The 20,777-nt window shown below is 49.7% G+C and overlaps 2 protein-coding genes across 2 annotated transcripts; both read right to left on the bottom strand.

Moving 5' to 3' along the window:
- Positions 1-1,526: 1,526 nt before the first annotated feature.
- LGALS4 (galectin 4) lies at positions 1,527-9,691 on the bottom strand. Its single transcript, XM_055412226.2, has 10 exons — positions 9,647-9,691; positions 9,236-9,324; positions 7,359-7,563; positions 5,085-5,219; positions 3,305-3,331; positions 3,153-3,191; positions 2,727-2,756; positions 2,350-2,438; positions 1,988-2,153; positions 1,527-1,908 (listed from the first exon to the last, which is right to left on the bottom strand). The coding sequence occupies exons 1-10, from the start codon at positions 9,689-9,691 to the stop codon at positions 1,762-1,764; spliced, it is 972 nt and encodes a 323-aa protein (XP_055268201.2). The 3' UTR covers positions 1,527-1,761.
- Positions 9,692-10,996: 1,305 nt separating this feature from the next.
- On the bottom strand, positions 10,997-20,216 carry ECH1 (enoyl-CoA hydratase 1). Its single transcript, XM_055412225.2, has 10 exons — positions 20,080-20,216; positions 19,013-19,214; positions 18,796-18,884; positions 13,031-13,155; positions 12,898-12,946; positions 12,704-12,768; positions 12,050-12,120; positions 11,893-11,964; positions 11,481-11,631; positions 10,997-11,298 (listed from the first exon to the last, which is right to left on the bottom strand). Exons 1-10 carry the CDS (start codon positions 20,129-20,131, stop codon positions 11,194-11,196), a joined length of 981 nt encoding a protein of 326 aa, XP_055268200.2. The 5' UTR covers positions 20,132-20,216; the 3' UTR covers positions 10,997-11,193.
- Positions 20,217-20,777: the final 561 nt, after the last annotated feature.

The raw sequence follows: 20,777 nt of genomic DNA, 5'->3' as shown, positions 1-20,777 counted from the left end.
TTTTTTAAAAGCACCCCAGGAGATTGCAATGCAGAATTGTTTGAGAACTAGACTAGGTGAATGAATAAGACAATAAACTGAGCAACCGAGTGGGCACTGACAAATCACTGGATATGAGAACAAGCAAGGAAGTAAGTAAAAGATTAAGAGGGAGTAAATGGATGCATGAAAGTATAAGTAAATGAATTACTAAAAATCGACACGAAGGTGATGCTCAAGGGATGTCTGAATAAATGGCAGACGGTTAGTGGACATATGAAGAGATAAACGGGTGCATAAACAGTTGGGAATGAATCATGAAGAGATGGATGGATGACTGGATGGAGAGGTGAATGGACAAATGGGTGGATGGATGGACATGCTGTAACGCAGAGAATCGCATAGACAAAGGAAGGAGTAAAGAGATGAAGGGATGATGACATTTGGATGTAAGGATGGCTGAATGGATAGACATATGGACTAATAAACAAGTAAACAGATGCTTGAATAGAGGGATGGGTGAAGGATTGGATGATGAGCGGATGAGCAGATAGCTTAATGGATAAATGGAGAGGAAGACTGACTGATGAGTGAGTGAATGGTTGGATATCTAGGTGGATGGATGAACATGTGCTTGCACGACTGTTTAGAAACATTGCTGGATGATGAGAGAGACAGGTGGAGAGATGAATGGATGGGTGGATGGATGAAAGTTTGGATGAAAAGATGGCTGAACAGATGGATAAATGGATTAGCGAGTGGCTAGATATTTGGATGTTGAATAGATTTATGGACTTTTGATTAGATGGATATAGTGGTGGATGGGACAACAGGTTATATTGCCTTAACGGTCCAGGAGCACGTGACGAGAATGAAGACAGAACACAAAATCTGGTGCAATGGGTCAGGGGAACTGCAGCCTCTATTGGACTGAGGGGCAGAGTCCACTCTGAGTCCAGCTTTTATTCCTAATTGCAGACTACAAGACTTTCTCAGCTCTTATCTTTCTCAAGACACATGTTATGTTAATCACGTACTTCTAAACGTAATGACCTACGCTGACATAGTCCAGATCTCCTCGTGTTTATCCCAGGCTGTTCCCTTCTGGGCTAGTCTTGGGAACAATTAGCAAGTGCGTAGGCAGCATTCATGCCTGGCGCCAACCTGGTGTTGCAAGGTCCATGCTTTCATGATGCCGGTCATACTCCCTTCTGGGTCTGGCCTCGGGGTTTGTAACAAGGTGATTATTCTTAAGAAAAGCATGAAAGATAATCACTAACATAATTTCTTAATATATGCTGTTTTTTCAGGTGCTATTTCTGTGAAATTTCTCTAGGCTGTAAAAGTACATTATTAGGAATTCCCACTACAAGACTACACAGTGGTTGAGCACGTAGCCTTGGGAGCCAGACCACCTTGATTTGAATGCTGGTTCTGCCATTTATAGACTCTGTGACCTTAGGCAGTGAACTTCATTTTTCTTTGCCTGTTTCCTCATCATTTACACATGGAAGATAGTAATAGTTCCTACCTACTGGCATAGTGAGTGAATGGGTTGATACACTCAAAGGTCTAGATTTATTATAATGAGAAGATGGATGACCAGATGACTGGATGGCTGAATGGACAGGCCATGACTGAATCAAAAAGAGAGAGACAATGAAGGAAGGGAATGGAGTCACATACACTCATGAGACACCCTCAGACACTTTATTAGGGGCTTAGAAAGGGTCCTACAGGATCTTCCTCTGTGTTCCCAAGGGTTATGGCCCCAGGAATAGATCAGATCTGGACGTAGGACAAGGTGACATCACCGTGGATCTCCACCAAGTCCACCCTCTGGAAGGCTGAGAAGCGATGGGAGAAGTCAAAGAGGTGCTGGCCATTGGCATACACCTTGAAGCGATCTGCGCCACAACGAATGGACAGCTGCAGGGAGAAGGGCAGGCATGAGGCGAGGGCCAGTACAGATGCTTCGGAGGGAAGCAGGGAAAGACCCCTGACTTACATCAAAGAACTGTCCAGGACCAAACGGATTGTAGGGGACCTTCCTCTCCTCAGATCCCCAAGAGCCATTCAGAAAGCTGTTCCGAACCACCGCACCCTCGGTCATGCGGGGGTTAATGTGCAGAGCCACGTCCCCAGAGGATCCCACCTTGAAGTTGATGACAAAGCTAGGGGCAGAGAGGAAGGCAGGAGTAAGATGGGGATATGGGAGGGGGGTTGGGGGAGCACCTTGCTCCCCAAGGAAGGAGGGAACTGGGGCCTGGACTCCGCGGTCTCCAGTGGAGGAGGGGGTTGAGGGCTCAGACTCCCAGGTTTGAGCGATGATGGCGACAGAGATTTTGCACCTCAATCTAGATTCTGTACCTCTTGGCTGTGGGGGGTATGTAGCCCTTGATAATGATGGTTCTTCGAGCTATGAGCCCCCCTTGCAGTCTCCCATTAAATGGCACGGGCTGTGGAAAGAAAACACGACACCCCAACATTTCTCAGGTCCCCAGAAGCCAGAGGCAGGGACGAATTTTCAGAGAGTGTTCACTTACCCTGGGAAACGCTCCAAACCTCCAACCCCCACTGACTCTGACCACCAATTCTACCCTCTCCCCACCTACCTCTGGTCCCAAAAGTGCTCTGCCTGTTCTATTTCCAACCTTCTCAGGGCTCCCAGTGGTTCAGGACCTCCGACTCCTGTTTTCCCACAAACTGCCCACCACAGAACCCTAAACCCCCACCGGAGACCTTACCGGGTTGAAGGCTGGGGGTCCCTCCATGGTCTGTGAAGTGAGGAAGAGGAGATACTATTCTGTAATATTCGACAAAAATTAGGGCACATCTATGGCATACAGGGGCCGTCCCTGATGGCTCAGATGTAAGGAATCCCCCTCCCAATGCAGGAGATGTGGGTTCAGTCCCTGAGTTGGGAAGTTTGCCCGGAAAAGGAAATGGCAACCCACTCCAGTATTCTTGCCTAGAGAATTCCATGGACAGAGGAGCCTGGCAGGCTACAGTCTATGGGTCAAACAGTCAGACACGGCTGAGCGACTGAACAACAACAGCTAGTATACGCAGGCATATCTCTAGGTGCTGGATTAATACAATTGGGATCCAATCTGACCACCCCCCAACTCTTACCGCCCAACACCCAAATGGCCATACACTGTCCCACTTACAGGCAGTCTACTTTGTTGTGGATAGTACTGTCCAGGACTCTACATGGATAGAAGGAAGACAGGAATGGTGAGAGGCTGGGGGCCCCAGGGCCTCCTCAGCCACTGAACCCCCACCTCGAGGGGAAGTCCATCACCCACCAGCAGGTACTTACTGGATACGCCTGACCAGGCATGGGCATCTGTGGGCACAGAGGAGAAGGAGGCAATGAGGGGGACCCCAAACTAGGGCCTGGAAGGTGTCAAGGATGCCTGCCCCAGGGCAGCCCACCACCACCGTCCATGGGAACTCTGGGTGCACCCAGATGGCTCATCCGTGGTGAGGAGCTCATCAAGTTTAGGAATCTTCAGTGCGCCTCACCCCACCCTTTAGGACAAGGCTGATAAATTCTGTTCTGGTACCTGCCCTGTCCTGGCTTCCTGCTGTCCCAGGACCCTCATCCACTCCTCTCCTCCCTCCTCAATTCAGAAGCCCCTTGATAAAATGAGCACCCTCAGAACACCTCCCAAGCCCACACAATACTCTGCTCACCTCATCGCCAACCACGATGTGCCCCTCACTCTACGTGACCACCCTGAGGCAACCAGGGGTGCTTTTACCAGCCAAGTCCCTGTGTCTCCCGGTCTGTCTCAGGCTTTCTCAGTCTCTGTGAGACCCTTTCTCAGTCTCTGGCTCGCCCTGCCTGTCTCTCTCACCCGCCCTCACCTTCAAAACTGTGGCTTCTTGTGCCTGGAAAACCTTTTCCCCCATCGAGACAATTTTTCTTCACCCGTTCCCTCCTTTTCTAATGAACTCCTTTCTGCCTTGACTTCCATGTTAAGCCAGTTTTTAAAAATAGCTTCATTTTTTTTTTTTTCTCCTGCCTGTATTGTGCATTTGGTGGGATCTTAGTTCCCCGACCAGGGATTGAATCCAAGTGCTCAGCAGTGAAAGAACAGTCATAATCCCTGGACCACCAGGGAATTCCCATATATATATATTTTTTAAGATACATTGATGAGGAATTCCCTCATTTTTGGCAGTAAGGCCAAAAATAAATAAATAAAAATTTAAAAAATAATAAAATACACTGATGGAGCACAAGCGTAAAATGAGGTTACCATAGGCCCGAGGTTACCTTATGGATAAAGACATCCCTCACTGGGGAGGCAGAGGAGCGAGTGGTTTGATCTGTGCCTCTGCCGATTACAAGCTCCAAGACCTTGGGCAAGTTACTTAAGCTCTCCGTGCCTCAGTTCCCACATATGTAGAATGGGGCTGATGATCATCAGAGAGTACTTTCCCCTGGGAGGGACTGGGGGACTCACAAGTTGGGAAGGGGAGAGGCCTCAGCTAAAGGACATGCCAGGGGTATGGAGTTTGAGCTGCTCCAAGTTGTGCTGCTGTGGGGGTTCTAGTGCCTGTGTTTTGGTGGCCAATCATTCACTATGGACCTGGGAATGGGTTTCATGGTCACTGGGTCTGTGCTTTCTGACTCAACTCACACACTATTTCTTCTTCAGAAAACCCTTCCTTAAGACCCTGCAGGGAATTCCCTGATAGTCCAGAGGTTAGGACTCTGCACTTTCACTACCAAGGGCCAGGGTTCAATCCCTGGTCAGGGAACAAGGATCTTGTAAGCCAAGTGGCACAGCCAAAAAATAAGTAAAAATAAATAAAACAAAATGATGGTGTAGAAAATGGTTCAAATATCTTAGAAAAAGAAACAAAGACTCTCCAAATCTCCTGTATACCTCCCACCCCCACACTGACCACCTGTGGCCACCACCATCTGGTGACACCACCATCTTCCCAGTAGATTGTCTTGGTTGCTGCTGGGTCCATGGAATCACCCAGAAGTGGGTCTGGCACAGAGAAAGTGCCCAGGAAATAAGTAAACATGGGCATGAATTAAGGAAGGAAACAAGCAGACAGGAGAGAGAGCCACCACACACCTGGTTTGAGGGGGGCTGGCCTCCGATGAAGTTAATTGATTGAAGCATCAGGTCGCCATCCACATGCAGGTGGGTGACCATCTGCAGTGGGATCCGGTGCTTAAACTCATAGAAGGGAGTCCCATTCACCACGACCTGGAGGGCAGCGGTAAGGTCAGAGTCGGCACCTTGGAAGGTAGAAACGGGAAGCAGGCAATAGGGAGCTTTTGACATGGGGTCAAAAGTCTTAAGCGTGAGCTGACACAATCTTAGAGTCAGGAATCTTAAGTCCACTGGTCAAAGGTCAAACTGAGGTCAAAAGTCAGCTCACAGATTGGTGGGTGGATAAGCATGGAGAATTCAGACTGAGGATGGAGACTGGGAGAGAATTGAATCAGAGTCCTAGTTTTGGCACCAAATGATTGGGTTTGAGGTCTAGCCCTAACATGTCTTGGCTGTGTGACCTCAGGAAAGTCACTAGCTTCTCTGAGCCTTTGTTTTTCCCATCTGTAAAACGAGATCTTGCTCTGGGATTGTTGGGAAGGCATGTCAAAGGCACTGTGGAAAATCTCGTGCAGAGACTTGCACGGTTAGCATATCTCAGAGTACTTTGAGCCATCAAGGTTCTATTTATAGAGCTAAACTCCCCAGGACTGAGAGCTTCCTACATGCCAAACGCTTGACCCACTGACATCAATATGGTGACTGGCCCGACAGCTCCTGGAGGCAGACGAGGCACTGTCTCTGTTGTTCAGGAACACAGAGGGCCCAGGTGGTAGGGAGACCAGTTCAAAGTCACACACTGGGGAATGGCAAAGCTCAGACTTGAACCGGTGCCAGTGTCTGAACTCAAGTAGTGATGTTAACCTCTGGTGATGACGTTAGAAATCTGGTGCCCATAACAGGGCAGATAAGGTTCAGGTAGGTTTCCCCCCGAGGAGACTTCCCACACAGGCCAGGTGGGGATTGATGTTCACCGGTTCCACCACATGTTATTTATGGGGATGGAGAGAACTCAGAGGGTAGACACAGGGAATACTACACAGCCATCAAAAGGGCCAGACTAAGTGAGACAGAGCAACACGGGGAGCCTCCCTCTCTCTCTCTCTCTCTCACACACACACACACAACCAGTGAGGAAAGTAGAGGGGAATACATAGCATGGGTACATACACACTGAAGAAAACAAAGTCGCAGAAACAGATCATATCACACAATCAGGATAAAGGCCACCTCTGGGGCCGAGGGGACTAGGAGGGTTCTGTTTCTCCATCTAGGAGCTGGTTACACAGTATGTTCTCTTTGTGAACAACAAGTCAGCTGTGTACACAGTTTTCTGTACCTGGGTCACACTTTAATATATACTTAAAAATTCCCATAATAGTAATCAATCACAATACGTGGGCCTTTTTTGGATGCTGATTCAAACAAAATATAGACAACATCAAACATTATGGCATTCACGAGATGACGGGATCACTGGGTGTGTGATGACCCTAAGGAAGAACTGAACATTTTTTTAAGTCTGATAGTGGCAGCCTGCCTGTGCTTTTAAAAACAAAAATATTTATGAATGAAATTATATGATATCTAGGATTTGCTGTTAAATAATAGGGGAGGGGAAGTGGCAGGTAGAGATGGGAGCAGACAGGCATGGAGTGCACTGACAGCTATCAGCCCTGGCCCAGGAGAAGAGGGTTTCCCAGAATTCGGTGCTTCCTTTTGTGTGTGTTTGGGCTTCCCTAGAGTTGGACACTGAAGTGACTTAGCAGCAGCTCAGAAGTTAGTCTGCCTGCAATGTGGGACACCTGGGTTTGACGCCTGGGTCAGGAAGATCCCCTGAGGAGAAGGGCAATCCACTCTAGTATTCTTGCCTGGAGAATTTCAGGGACAGAGGAGACTGGCAGGTTGCAGTCCACGGGGTGGCAAAGAGTTGGCTGGATACGACTGAAGCGACTAACAAAAATCTGAATCTCGCAAGAACACAGAGGGGCAAGATGATAAACGTGAAACATGTCAGAAGGCTCTCCACGGTGGAGGAATGGGATTAAGAGAAAGAGATGAGAGAGTTTTTATTTTAAAAAATTTTAATAAAAAATTAAAAGAAAAAGAATTGTTTAATAGGCAGAAAAGAAGGAAAAGAAAAGAAAAAAGGGAGGAGGGAGGGGGAAGGGAGAGAGGGAAAAAGAAGAAAGAAACGGAGTGGAGGGACTGTGGAAGAAAGGAAAGCAGGCAGATAAGAAGGGAGGGAGGGAGGGAGGGAGGGGCGGGGCGCCCCGCCCCCACGGCTCTGACCTTGAAGTGCTCCGCCAGGACCATGAACACCAGCTCGAAGGCCGCGCCCTTGCGGAAGGGCATGCTCATTTTCCTCTCCTCGTTGCCCCACGAACCGTTCTGCTTTGAGTTCAAGACCACCTTATCCCAGCCATCAAAGCGGGGATTGAAGTGGAAGGCGACGTCTGCCCCTTGGCCATGCCCCACCTCGAAGTTCACGAAGAACCTGACGGACACGGAGGGCTGTACCCCTGGCCGCACTCCAAGGGGCAGTTTCCCACCGCTACCCCTTCACTCACTCCCTGTCCTATGAGAAACCCTTACACCGCCCAGTTTCAAATAGGACCGCCCCTGTGACTCCTGCGTTTGCCCCCGGCAAACTTGAATCTATCAGTTCAAGTCTCTATCCCCTTCCCCAGTGCCTGAAGCCCATTCCCCACGTGCAGCCAGAGGGACTCTCAATTCAGTTCAGTCGCTCAGTCCTGTACGACTCTTTGCAACCCCATGGACTGCTGCATGCAAGGCTTCCCTGTCCATCACCAACTCCTCAAGCTTGCTCAAACTCATGTCCATGGAGCCAGTGATGCCATCCAACCATCTCATTCTCTGTAGTCCGGAAGACCCAAATCCGAGCACTTTCCACAGCTCACTTCACATCAGCATCCCACAAATTACTGCAAAGGGGCAGGCACATACCTGCCTCAGGACCTTTGCACTGGCTGTTCTCTCTGCCTGGAATGCTCTTCCCTCAGATACACCCCAGATTCCCTCTCTCTTCCTTCAGGTCTTTGCTGAAAAGTTCCCTTCCCTGGCCACCTTGTTTAATGGGACAATGCCACATCCTCTCCCCCACATCTGTTCCCCAGCTCTCTTCTCTCCTTATTTGTCTCCATAGCATTTATCACCATTTGCCAAACTGTATATTTGATTTAAATTTATTTTTTATCTATCTCCTCTACTAGGATGTCAGCTCCAGGGATCTTTGTCCTGTTGACTGCTCTGTTCCCAGAGCCTAGGCACAGAGTGGTCGCTCAGTGGATGTATAAAAAATGAACAAAGAAACAACAATCCTATTTTAAAGCCATAAAAAAATCTAAGGACTTCTCTGATGGCCCAGTGGTTGGGACTCTGCCTGCCAGTGAAGGGGACATGGGTTTAATCCCTGGTCTGGGAAGATCCCACATGTGGCAGGGCAACTAAGCTCGTGAGCAGCAACTACTGAGCCCATGTGTCACAACTATTGAAGCCCGAGCTCTAGAGCTTGTGCGTCACATCAAGCTAAACCACAATAAGAAGCCTGCACACTGCCACTAGAGAGTAGTCCTCACTCGCTGCAACTAGAGAAAAGCCTGTATGCAGCAATGAAGACCCAGCATAGCCAAAAGTAAATAAATTAATAAAATAACATTTTTTAAAAAGCTAAATTATTGTAGCACTGATTATACTACTTTACACATTTTACACATTGAATCCTCAAAACTCATTTTACAGACGAGAAAGTAAAGCACACAGAGCTTTCCCAGTCACACTGTTGCTAAGTGACAGATCTGGGATGTGAAATTGGATGGACCAGTTCTGAGCCCGTGATCTTAATTCATGCTATCATACCCATCAATTCCAAACCAGTGTCCCAAGCTTGGGGCCACCCATCATGGTGAGTCCCCCTGACGCCTCCCAGTCCCCAGGGTCCCCCTCCTGATCTGATCACCAAGTCCTGGACTTCCCAGACCAGGGCTGGTCTTTGGCCATCCGATGTAGTGACATAGAGTCCTCTTCTCAGCCAGGGTGGAGGAAGGGAAATAGGCCTCCTGCATTTGGACTGGAAGCCCCGTGTTTGTAGTCACCCCCTCACCTCCCCCCTTCCTCCTTTGCTTGCCTGGCACAGGGGAGGGTCTTACCTCTTCATGTGCTCGCTAGCCACTCCTTGGATGTAAATGGACATTCCAACTCTGAGACCTCCTGGGATGGGGTTGTGGTAGGGCAGCGTCTGCAGATGGGGTCAGGTAAGTGGCCTCAAAGGCCATCTGCCTATTGCAGCCCTTACCACTTATTTAGAAGCCCCTCCAGCTGCACTCCATTAAGCAAGGGATAGGAAACCAAAGTGGGAGGGATCCGTGAGATGAAGAGAGCTGAGTTAGAGATGGACGCAAATAGCCTGAGAGTCAGAGTGGGAGTAAGTCAGGCTCCAGGGTCAGTATTGGGTAAATCAGACTTAAGGGTCACAGATGGGTGCCTCTGAGGCTCAGGATGAGGATAAATTGGTGCATGGAGGTCTAGGTGGAGCTAAGTCCGGGGTTAGGGTATCTCACCGGGTTGTAGGTGGGCTGGTAGCCTGGTGCAGGGACAAAGGCCATCTTTAGAGGCTGGGGTGGTGACTTCTGTGAGAAAAGCTGCGAGTTGTGAATGGTGGCAGCTACCAGGTGACTCTTATACCTGAGGATAAGGGTGTGGCTGGCAGGGCAGGGTCCATGGTGGGGTCCCTCTTCTGTGCATCCCAGGCTCCCTTCTCTTACCAGCCTCACTAGTGGCCAACCAGCATCCAGTTCATTGGGGCCACACCTGGTGCGACTCAGCTCAGAGCCCCTCTAGGCTCTTTTGCAAAGAGGAAGTGCTGGTGAACTTTGGCCCTTATCAGAGTCCATAAAACCTGACTGGACCTTTGTTAGCAGAGGGAGGGTGAGGCCAGGAGGGTTGGGCAGGGCAAGGCTAAAAGGAGTGGCTCAGAACAGATGGGCAATGAAAAAAGGGAAAGCAGGGAGGAACTGGGCACTCTTGGTACTCCCAGGAACTGTGAAAAGACCTAAATTTATTGCTTGCCTACTGCATGGCTCTGCTATGTACATTGTATTGTATATGTAGTGCTTGATCACTGACTTCTGGAGCCAGAAGCTCTGGGTTGAATTCCTTCCTCTGTCATTTCTTGGCTGTTTTGATCTTGGGTCAGTGCCTTCACTTCAATTTGCCCATTTGCCAGTCTGTTAAATGGGAGAATATTAATAGCATCAACCTCATAGGGTCCTTGAAAGGAACCACTGAATTAATTTTCAGAATAGGATGTGGCATATACAAGACACCAAATTAATGCAAAAACACTAAAAAGACAAAGGGAAAATAATACTTTGCTCTCATTCCAACATAAATCCAGGAGGTTAGTTTTTTTTTTTTAATTAATTTTTTTGGCGGTGCCACCAGGCTTGTGTGATCTTAGCTCCCTGACCAGGGATTGAACCCTGGGCCATCACAGTGAAAGCGCCTAGTCCTAATTCCCCAGGAGGTTGGGATTACCTCTGGAAAACTCGAAGCTTAAAGAAGTGATGCAGTTGGCCCAAGAGTGGGTAGCACTCCTAGCCACACTGCAGCACCAGGCCCCACTATGTTCTGTGGTGAGTGGATACCAGGCAGGGTAGACTCTCCCCTTAAGCATGAAGCAGGCAGGGAGACCATCTGTAGCCTTGTCAACCTAAAGAGAGTCACGTGACTTTCTACCAGGCCTGGCCTGGCCACCAACACTCTGAATGGGCAGCACCTGCACAGCTCCCATTCCCATTGGTCAAATCTCTATTCCCAACATTCAACACAACCGTGGTCCTTAGAGCCCCTGGGGTCATTGTGCTACCTACTCTTTCTGCCTAGCCTCTCTTTCCAACAAGGACACTGGGTTCTTTACATTGCTTTATTGTTCGTGGGGCAAAGATAAGGCAGGAAGAAATGTGTCATAAAGCTATAAACTGGGAGACTTGAGAAGAGAGCAAGCTGGACCATCTTTATGAATCCTCCCTTTCTGTGAACAAGAACACGCAGGCTGGAGGCAGGGCAAAGCCAGACCACTGCGCCAAGACCTGGGATGACAGGCCTCTCAGAGCTTGGAGAAGGTGACGGTCTTCAGATCCTTCTTCTCTATTGCAGCCTGGGCAGACTTCATGACGTCTTTTGTTTGTAGCATGCTCATGTTCCAGGATTTCTGGATAAAGATGGCAGCCGGTAATAGAAAGGATACAGGAAGATTTTCGTTGGACCAATGAAAAATTGGAGGGAGATAGCAGCGAGCCAATCAGAGGACAAGGCCTGTAAAGGGCCGCTGTGCCCTGATTGGTTACTCAGGGAATCAGAGATGGGTGTGATTGGTTGGATGGAGAGTCTCACCATGTAGTTGAGGCTCTCCGTCACGGAATGGTTGCGGGAGTAGATCAGGTTGATTTTTGTGCCCTGCACCGCAACGGGGCTCTTGCTGGAAATCTCAGCTGCCAAGGTGAAAGCCGCATCAAGCATGCTCTCCTTGTCTGGGAAAAGCCGGCTGAAGATGAAAGGAATTGGAAATCAGGCAACCTGAGAAGAGCTCTCCTCTCCCTCCTGGATGAAGAAGTGACCAATTGCAGTAGAAAGTGGAAGACCGCGCTGGTGAAATGGGCCAATCGGAGCAGGGCAGTAGACTCCAGACCACCCACAGAGAGGAGGCCACTTGGAATCTGTGAGTTAAGGTGCTTGGGAATCCACGGAGCCCCACCCAAGTCTGGCTGCCCCTGAATTCTTGTCCAGCACAGGCCTCAGCCCCTACCTGATCAGCCCACTCTCCAGGGCCTCGTCAGCCATCATCTTGCGGGCAGTGTAGGCCAGCTCGTTGACCAGGCTGCAAGAGGGCAGGACATGCGGGAGGATGGCATCCGGTTTAGGAGATGCTCTGCTGTCCCCTTCCCCAGGCTCCTCTCACCCACCTCTGGTTCCCGATGACTTTGGGCAGTCGCTGCAAGGTTCCCACATCTGCCGCCAAACCTATGTCCACCTCCTGGGGGAAGCGATGGTGTCAGTGCTTGGTTTCTGCCCAGCACTGTCCCCACTGCAGCCTCAATGCCAGCGAAATTCTGCATTTACCTCAGAGTCCCACCATACTCTCACCTCGGAGACGCCCCTCCCAAACACGCCTTTTCATTCCCATCCATAGACTTTTGCCCATATAGGCTCCTTCACTCTAGAATATACCCACCTTCCAACTCCTCTGTCCTCCCAACTCTTTGAAGTCAGCTGCATCTATCTCCAGGAAAAGCCTTGCTCTGACTCCCTCCATCCATGAGCTCCATCCTGCCTCCCACCCCCTCCAGGGCTGACTCCAGCAAAGCCCCCACTCTCTTCCCCTCCCCTACACCTTGACTCACTCTTGACCTCACACTGATTGGGTAACCTCCCCTCCCTTGATGTCCCCCATGGCCAAGTTTTACTTTTTAAGATTCAATTCTAACTCTTCCATGAAGCCATAAAGGCTCACTCCCACCTCCTTAGCTTGATCCATCCCTGCTCTGACCCAGCTCTGCCACTCATTTCCCAGCCCTCAATAGGACCCAAGGGAGCAGAAGCTTGGGAGAATGGCTCACCTTCACTTGGAAGTAAGAATCCTGGGTACCGTATCGGATGTCACAGGCAGTGATGAGATCCACTCCTGGGAAGTAGAGGCCAGAGACACTAAACAACCACAGGACTGACCCAACCCCACTCCCAGACCATGGGCTTGCACCTTGGGGCAAAGTCTAACTAGCAACAGATCTGGGGTGGGTGGGTTCAGACTCACCTCCGCCAATGCAGCCTCCATGGATGGCGGCGATCACCGGCTTAGGGCACTGGAAGGGGACAGAAGGGGCAGGGTCAAGGCTGGTCCGGGAGCAGCAAGTGGGGGGGACACCCTGCTAGACTCCCAGAGTCACCTTCTCAATGACGCTGAAGGTCTCTTGGTATCTGCCGATGAGGTTATGGAGGTGCCAGCTGATGCGGGCCGTGTCATCACCTGCGGGCTGAAGGAGCTCTGAAGCCATGTCCACGAGGTCAATACCTGGTGGGGAGATGTGGGGAGGCTCACCTAGCCTCCCAGGCCCTACCCATTGCCCTGACTAGAGGTCACAGGCCACAGTGGAGAAAGCAACTCACACAGGACTTTTGGGGGGGTCGTATTTGGGGTGTGAAGGCAATACAAGTTAACAAATATTGAGTCTCTGCTCACTTTAGCCTCACAGTGATCCTCTGAGGTAGGTCCTATTACTATCTCCATTTTATTGGGGGAGAAACTGAGGCACAGGGAGCTTAAGTCACTTGCCCAAGGTCACCGTGGCTTGCGAGCAGTGGAACTGAGATTTCAAACCCAGAACCATGCAGCCGGCTCTGGGTGGTAAAGAATCTGCCTGCAATGCAGGAGACCCGGGTTTGATCCCTGGTTCGGGAAGATCCCCTGGAGAAGGAAATGGCAACCCACTCCAGTTTTCTTGCTGGAAAATCCCATGGACAGAAGGGCTGGCTCCTCTGTGGACTGGGCTACAGTCCATGGGGTCTCAAAGAGTCAGACATGACTTGAGCAACTAATACTAATTTCGTCAAAGGTGGTAATGTTTCCTGAGAAGGGGAGGTCAGAAATGGAGCAATCTTTGTCACTCCAATCTTAAGATAATCCCAAGTTCGACCTTTTCCTCCACTGACCTGTTCCCACATTCTGTTCCCCACACACAGCCTCAGGGCCCTTGTGATCACCTCAGGGCCGTCTCTTCTTCCCATCCATCCCTCTCATATAGAATAAAATGTGAGGTCTTATACCAGGACCTTACCAACTCTGCACAAGCACCATTTCTAACCTATTCCACTGGGCACACAGGCCTCCACCAGATGTTACAACAACGCAACACATTCCCTTCCGGGGGCCTTCATGCCCATTCCTCCCTCTGCCTAGAGCAGCCTCTCCCCAGCAGTGGTCTCAAGACTGACTCCATCACACTGTTCAAGCCACAGGGCAAAGTCCACCTCCTCAGGGAGGCCCCCCTCCCCAGCGTGGCTCAACAGCAGCCTGTCACCCTTCAGTTCCTTTCTCTGCCGTGCCTCCCACACTGCCCTCTTGTTATCACTTAATTGTGTGCCTGTCTCCCTCTCTAGGATGTGAGATCCACGAGCAGAGGAGCTTGTCTGCTACACACACACACACACACACACACAGGCACGCGCGTGCTCGCGCACGCAAGGAGTTTGGGTTTTTGCGACCACTCTATCCCCGTGCCTAACACAGCTTAGTACACAGCAGGTGCTCAATAAGTGAACAACACAGACAACAACCTCTGCCCCCAGGGGGCTGCTCTTCTATGGGGGAAACAAACAAATAAGAAAATTTATTTTGTCCAGTGGAGATAAGTACTAAAAAAATGAAAGGAGGGAAATGGAATAGTGTGAGTGTGTGTGTGTGAGTGTGTGTGTGTGTGAGTGTGTGTGTGTGTGCGCACACGCGCATGTGCACAGGCACACACCGTGTGCAGTGAGGGCTGCTGCAGTACTAACTGGGGTGGGCAGGGCCCCTCTCACTGAAACGGTGACACATGAGTAAAGATCCAAAGGACCAGAGGGAGGGAACTGTACAGGTATCTGGGATAAGAGAGCTCTAAATGTTAGGGACAGCCAGTGCAGAGGCCCTATGGTAGGAATGCCCCTGGTGTCTGCGAAGGACCCTGGAGGAGGCCAGCATAGTGGAGCAGAGTAAGCAAGGGGAAGAGCAGGAAGAGCCAGGGTCAGAGAGGTGACAGAGGCAGATTCTGTGGGGCCTTGTGGGCCAAAAGGCGGACTTGGCTTTGACTCTGAGTGAGATGGTTCTGAGCAGCAGCAGCAGCAGCAGCAGGTTAATCATTCTCACCCTTTCGATTGTTTGAACAGCGCAATTTGATAAAGCTGGAAAAATCAGTCCCACATTCGGCCACACCCCTGACCCTCTATAGCTTTGTGGCCTCTGCAGCTTGTTTAAATGAGCAAGAACAGAGGAGTGTTGACTCAGGGTAGAGCTGAATTTGTGCAAGTTAAGTATGAGTAGGATATAACCCCAATTATCCTTCAAATAAAAATAAAGTAGGGCTTCCCTGGTGGCTCACTGGTAAAGAATCCGTCTGTCAATGCAGGTGACACGGGTTCGATCCCTGAGCCAGGAAGATCCCACATGCTGTGGAGACACTAAGCCCGGGCACCCTAACTACTGAACCTGCACTCCAGCACTCAGGAGCTGCAACTACTGAAGCCCTTGCACCCTAGAGCCCGTGCTCTGCAACAAGAGAAGCCATCACAATGAGAGGACCTCATACAACAGCTAGAGAGTGGCCCCTGCTCGCCACAACTAGAGAAAAGCCCTTGCAGCAATGAAGACCCAGAACAGCCAAAAATAAATACAATACAATTATTTTAAAAAAAGAAAAAAGAACTCCTCTGTGTGACCTCAGCCAGGTCACTCCATCCTGTGGGTCTTGGGTTTCTGCTCTGAAAATTGAGGCTAAAACCCTCCCGAGAGCTCATGGGACTGCAAGGATTCAAGAGACAGAGCTCGTGGCGCTTTGAGCAGTGCCTGGCATGTAATGGCATCACAATAGTTCCTATTATTAGTCACTCCATCTCTGCCAAGGCCAGAACCGCCTGCATCAGTCTGCAGACATCTGCTGGCTTCCACACCAGGTCTGAGAAGCTTGTATGACTCACTGGGAGCCATGCTTACTCCCAGAACAAGCTCAGCTCGGCGACTTGCGACACCTCCTCCCACTGGCTTTGCTGGTTTATCTGCCTTACCTGGATCTGCAGACATGGGTGGCTGTTTGCAACCTCTTGGAATAAAGGGCCCCAGATCATGGTACGAGGTCTTTCCCCTCCAGAGCCAGAACTCATTCTTGAGGAGTCTCCCATCTCATTCCCTGAGAACCTCTAAATGTTTCAGATCTCACTCACTACCACAATTAAGTTATTCATCATCATCAAGAATAACAGCTACATCGACAAAAGTTTCACAGGAATTAACATTTGGTGGCTATTAACTCGTTTAATCCTCAATGTAACCTGATGAGGGTGGTGATGAGTTGCTAAGTTGTGTCCAACTCTGTGTGACCCCATGGACTGTAGCCTGCCAGGCTCCTCTGTCTATGGGATTTCTCAGGCAAGAATACGGGAGTGGGTTGCTGTGTCCTTCTCCAGGGGATCTTCCTGACACAGGGATCGAACCTGTGTCTCCTGCCTGGCAGGTGGATTCTTGACCACTGCACCCATGGGTGCTCATAGCATCTCCCTTGTCTTCAGATCAGAAGGTCACAGAGAGGTGAAGGTGTGTGGCAGGTGGCAGGGGTGGGAGGTGGCTGGCTACTGGGCCCGGAATACTCTGAATCAGCTTCCCACACACCTGGGCCATAGTCACTTAGTGGTGAAGGGCAAGGATTCTGCAGCCAGGCAGCCCACATTCAAAAATCCCCACAGTGAGGACTGGGCATACTTCTTCCTCTCTGTGGGTCTCAGTTTCCTCATCTGTCAAATGGGGATGATGACTGAGCTTGTCTCATAGGGCTGTGGTGAGAATTAATTAACATGTGTAAAGTGTTTAGAGACACTTCACAAATGTCAATAAGTCTGGACTGTTTTTTTTAATTAGCAGTTTCATGCAATCTTTAAAAGTGCTAATTAAACTGAATGTTTTCTTTCTGGCCTTCAGGTTGAAAATGGGACGAAATGGGCACAATCAACTGAGAGCTGAAAGATGAGGACCTCAGGCCTGGCACAGCTAGAGAGGAGCCCTCACCCTGCACTTCATCAGGATGAGGGGTCAGAAAACAGGCTGCTTCCTATTTCAAGGTCGGTGTCACCCAAGAAGGGGGCTGACACTGGAGTGATGTCGCTGAATGTTGAATGGATGAACAAAGAAATGAAGGACAACAGAAAAAGGAAACGAGACACGTGAAGATGTTACAGAGGACTAGAAAGAACAGAGAAATCAGAAGGAAAGAGAGGAAACACGAAGAAGTACAGTGTTTAAGGTCCAGTCTTCCCCCCTGAATTAGGGGCAGGGCCTGGGGCTATCTCAGTCACCACTGGGTTCCCAGCACCAGGCTGGGCCCTGTGCAGGAATCAATACATATGACCCTTCACTTCTTGCATGGAGCCTCCCACAGATGCCAACTATGTGCCCTAGGTGAACAAGGTCCAATTACCTGAAGGCACCAAGCAGATTCTAGAAGGAACCAGTCAAATGAGTTACCTTTTTTTAAAAAAATTTAACCTGAGTACAGGATGAAGTTGTGCCTGAAGAACCACAGGACAGAGCCCAGGGGGACCTCAACTGATGGAAAATGAGGGGGAAAAATTCCAGAAAGCAGACAGCCAGAGAGGGGAGCCCCAGATTCTGTGTATGAGCTCTGCCCAAATCTCTATAACAAGAGACCCATGAACCAGACCTACAGCCCAGCAAAGAGATTTAAAAATTGACATCAACTTAGCTGCTAAAACAGGAAATTCAGCACTCTGGAATTACGTAATAGGATCTAGAAGTTCCACATTATTTTCTCCCATAGTCCAACATCCAGGATACATGCAATCCAACCTTACTCCGAAAACAAACGAGCAGGAAAATGAGACTCACTTTTTTCAAGAGAAAAGGTAATAAACAGAGATTGACCCCAAGGCGGTCCCGATGTTGGGATAATGAGACAGGATTTTAAAAACAACCATTGTAACCATGCTGAATGACGCAAAGAAAAATATGATTGTGACGAATAAAAAGATACGAAACTTCAGCAGAAGAATGGAAGCTATAAAAAAACCAAATGGAAACTATAGTACAGGCATATCTCATGTTACTCTGCTCTACAAATACTGTTTTTTTTACACCTTGAAATTAAAAAAAAAATCACTAGATGGGTTTAACAGCAGAAGAGAGATGACAAAGGAGACAATGAACCTGATCAATGGAAATTATCCAACCTGAAGAATAGACTTGTGGGACAATCAAAAGACCCAATAGACATGAACAGAAAATCAGTTCATGTAGGTTCAAAATTAATTGCACAAATGCACGTATTTAAGAAAAAAAGGTTTTGGCCACTTCATGTGCAGCTGGCAGGATCTTAGTTCCCCAACTAGGGACTGAACCTGGCCCCCTGCAGTGAAAGCACCAAATCCTAACCACTGGACTGATAGGGAATTCCCAGAAAGCATGTAATTACCACAACACATTTTATTGACACACAAAAAAAGACTGAGAAGTTAAGGGCCTTGACCAAGGCCATAGATTCAGCATGAAAACCCAGACTTTTAGAGCCCGTGATCCTGTCTTTTGTTGGACTAATTTCTACATTTGAAAATTATTTAAGTAGAACTTCCCCAAGTAAAAGGTGGCGCTAGTGGTAAAGAACCCGCCTGCCAATGAAGGACCCATATGAGACATGGGTTTGAACCCTGGGTCAGGAAGATCCCCTGGAGAAGGGCACAGTCACTCACTCCAGTATTCTTTCCTGGAGAATCCCCATGGACAGAGGAGCCTGGTGGGCTACAGTCCATGGGGACACAAAGAGTCAGACAACTGAAGCGACTTAGCATGCATATAAAGCAGAATTTAGAAGCTGCTTAAAACTCTTATTATGAAGCATCATTCTATTCCCAGAAGCAGGGAAGACTGGAAGGGGTGGGTGTGGAGAGCACCTGGTACCTGAAGTGAACAGCTTTCCTGCACCAGAGATCACCACCACACGACAGTCAGAATCTTCTGCAATCTTGTTGAAGCATACCACCATCTCTCTGCAGAGGGGTAAAGGAGGAAGGGCTGTGTCTGGGGTGGGAATCCCCTGCCCTCAGGCCCTCCCCTGCCCAGTCCCTCAGCCCCTGCCTCCTCCTGCAGGCAGGCCTCCAGGATCTGCAGGCCAGACCTCCAGAAGGCCTTGTTCATGGCGTTTCTCTTCTCAGGCCGGTTTAGTTGCACATGCAGAATGTGTTTCTGGGCAGCTGTCACCCGAAGGGACTCATAGCTGTGGCCTGAGGCTTCCTCTGGGGATGCCTTGGAGGCTTCCTCTTGTGCAAAGGCACTCATTGGGCGAAGGCTGAGACCCAGGTTGGTTGAGGCTGTCAGTCCTGGGGACAGAGGTAGGAAGAGCCTTTGATGACCCCGAATAGGGGGCACAGCACCTTCAAGAGCAGAGGGGACACATCTCAGCTGACACTAGGTTGGGGGACACAAGCCTATGAGAGGCCTCGGTTTAGGGGGTACAGACTTTAAGATGGGTTTCCCTGGTGGCTCAATCGGTAAAGAATCTGCCTGCAATGCAGGAGGACCAGGTTCGACCGCCCTGATGAGGAAGATCCCCTGGAAAAGAAGATGGCAACCCACTCCTGTATTCTTGCCTGGGAAATCCCATGGACAGAGGAGCCTGGAAAGCTTACAGTTCATGGTGTCACAAGAGTCAGACGCCACGGAGTGACTAAAGCACCACCACCACCAGACTTTAAGATTCAGGTGCACTTATCAGTGGCTTCAGCCTGAGGATCACTTCAGACCCATGATTGTGGTGCACACTAAGTTGCTTAAGTCGTGTCTGACTCTTTGCAACCGTCTGGGCCATAGCCCGTTAGGCTCCTCTGTCCATGGGATTCTCCAGGCAAGAATCCTGGAATGGGTTGCCCTGCCCTTCTTCAAGGGATCTTCCCGACCCGGGAATCGAACCCGTGTCTCTTAGTCTCCTGTATTGGCAGGCAGGTTCTTTACCACCAGCGCCACCAAGAAAGCCTTGTGATCGTGGTACTCACGCCAGACGGAGTACACTGAGCTTGTCAGCGACCCAACTTAAGACATAAGCCTTTTGGATGGGGGCACATAGACCCGTGAGTTTAATAAGGGGTTCGAATCCTAGGTGACCCTGGACAGGCCTCGCCGTCCAACTCCCGCCATGACAGCATGATAGCTCAACGGATCCCCCCCCGAGATCAAGAGGTGACTCACGCCGGGTAAACAAGCCGCCGAATCGCCGAAAAGCCGCAAACGCTTCCGCCATTGCCGCTGACTGGTGGTGTAAGGCGACGAGGGTAAGCTATGGGGGCGGGCACAAAAGGCCGCCATGTTTGGTGAGGGCATCGAAGCCGCGGGTTGACGTCGGAGACGGTCCCCCTTTCCGCCATCTTTATCAAGGGCAACCGGAAAGTCTTTTAAGTTCACCGGCCATTAGAGTGATTTGGCGGAAACCTTTAACCCAGTAGGAACCTGGCTGAAGAAAATCGTTCACACTGCTTTTGAACATTCTGTACAGAGTTCACCACAGCTGTTTCATAAAGGAGAAATTGGAGACAACTGAATGTCCACGGGCATAATGGCGGAATAACTGCCGACCTCCAAGTTTGCAATCATGCATTTGTACCATATTAACTAAAAAGAAAAAAATAGTTCCCACCGAAGTTATCCACGTAAGGAATGGAATACAGACCGGCCAACGTTATAAACTCTGTGTAATCTGAAATTGCCACACACCACCCAAAGAACCCAGTTCTCCTGCATTGCAGGATTCTTTACCGACTGAGCCACCAGGGAAGCCCATCTTCAAGTCTGTATCTCCCTAAACCAAGGCCCCTCGTAGGCTGGTGGGGGTGGGGTGGGGGTCTTACTATGTTACATCTACCTCCTCACTTGCTGGGGTCGTACTATTT

The sequence above is a fragment of the Moschus berezovskii genome, chromosome 22, assembly GCF_049115385.1.
Source record: "Moschus berezovskii isolate FMDL1 chromosome 22, NW_MosBer_1.0, whole genome shotgun sequence".
NCBI classification, from domain to species: domain Eukaryota; kingdom Metazoa; phylum Chordata; class Mammalia; order Artiodactyla; family Moschidae; genus Moschus; species Moschus berezovskii.
This window is presented reverse-complemented; position numbering and strand designations above follow the sequence as displayed.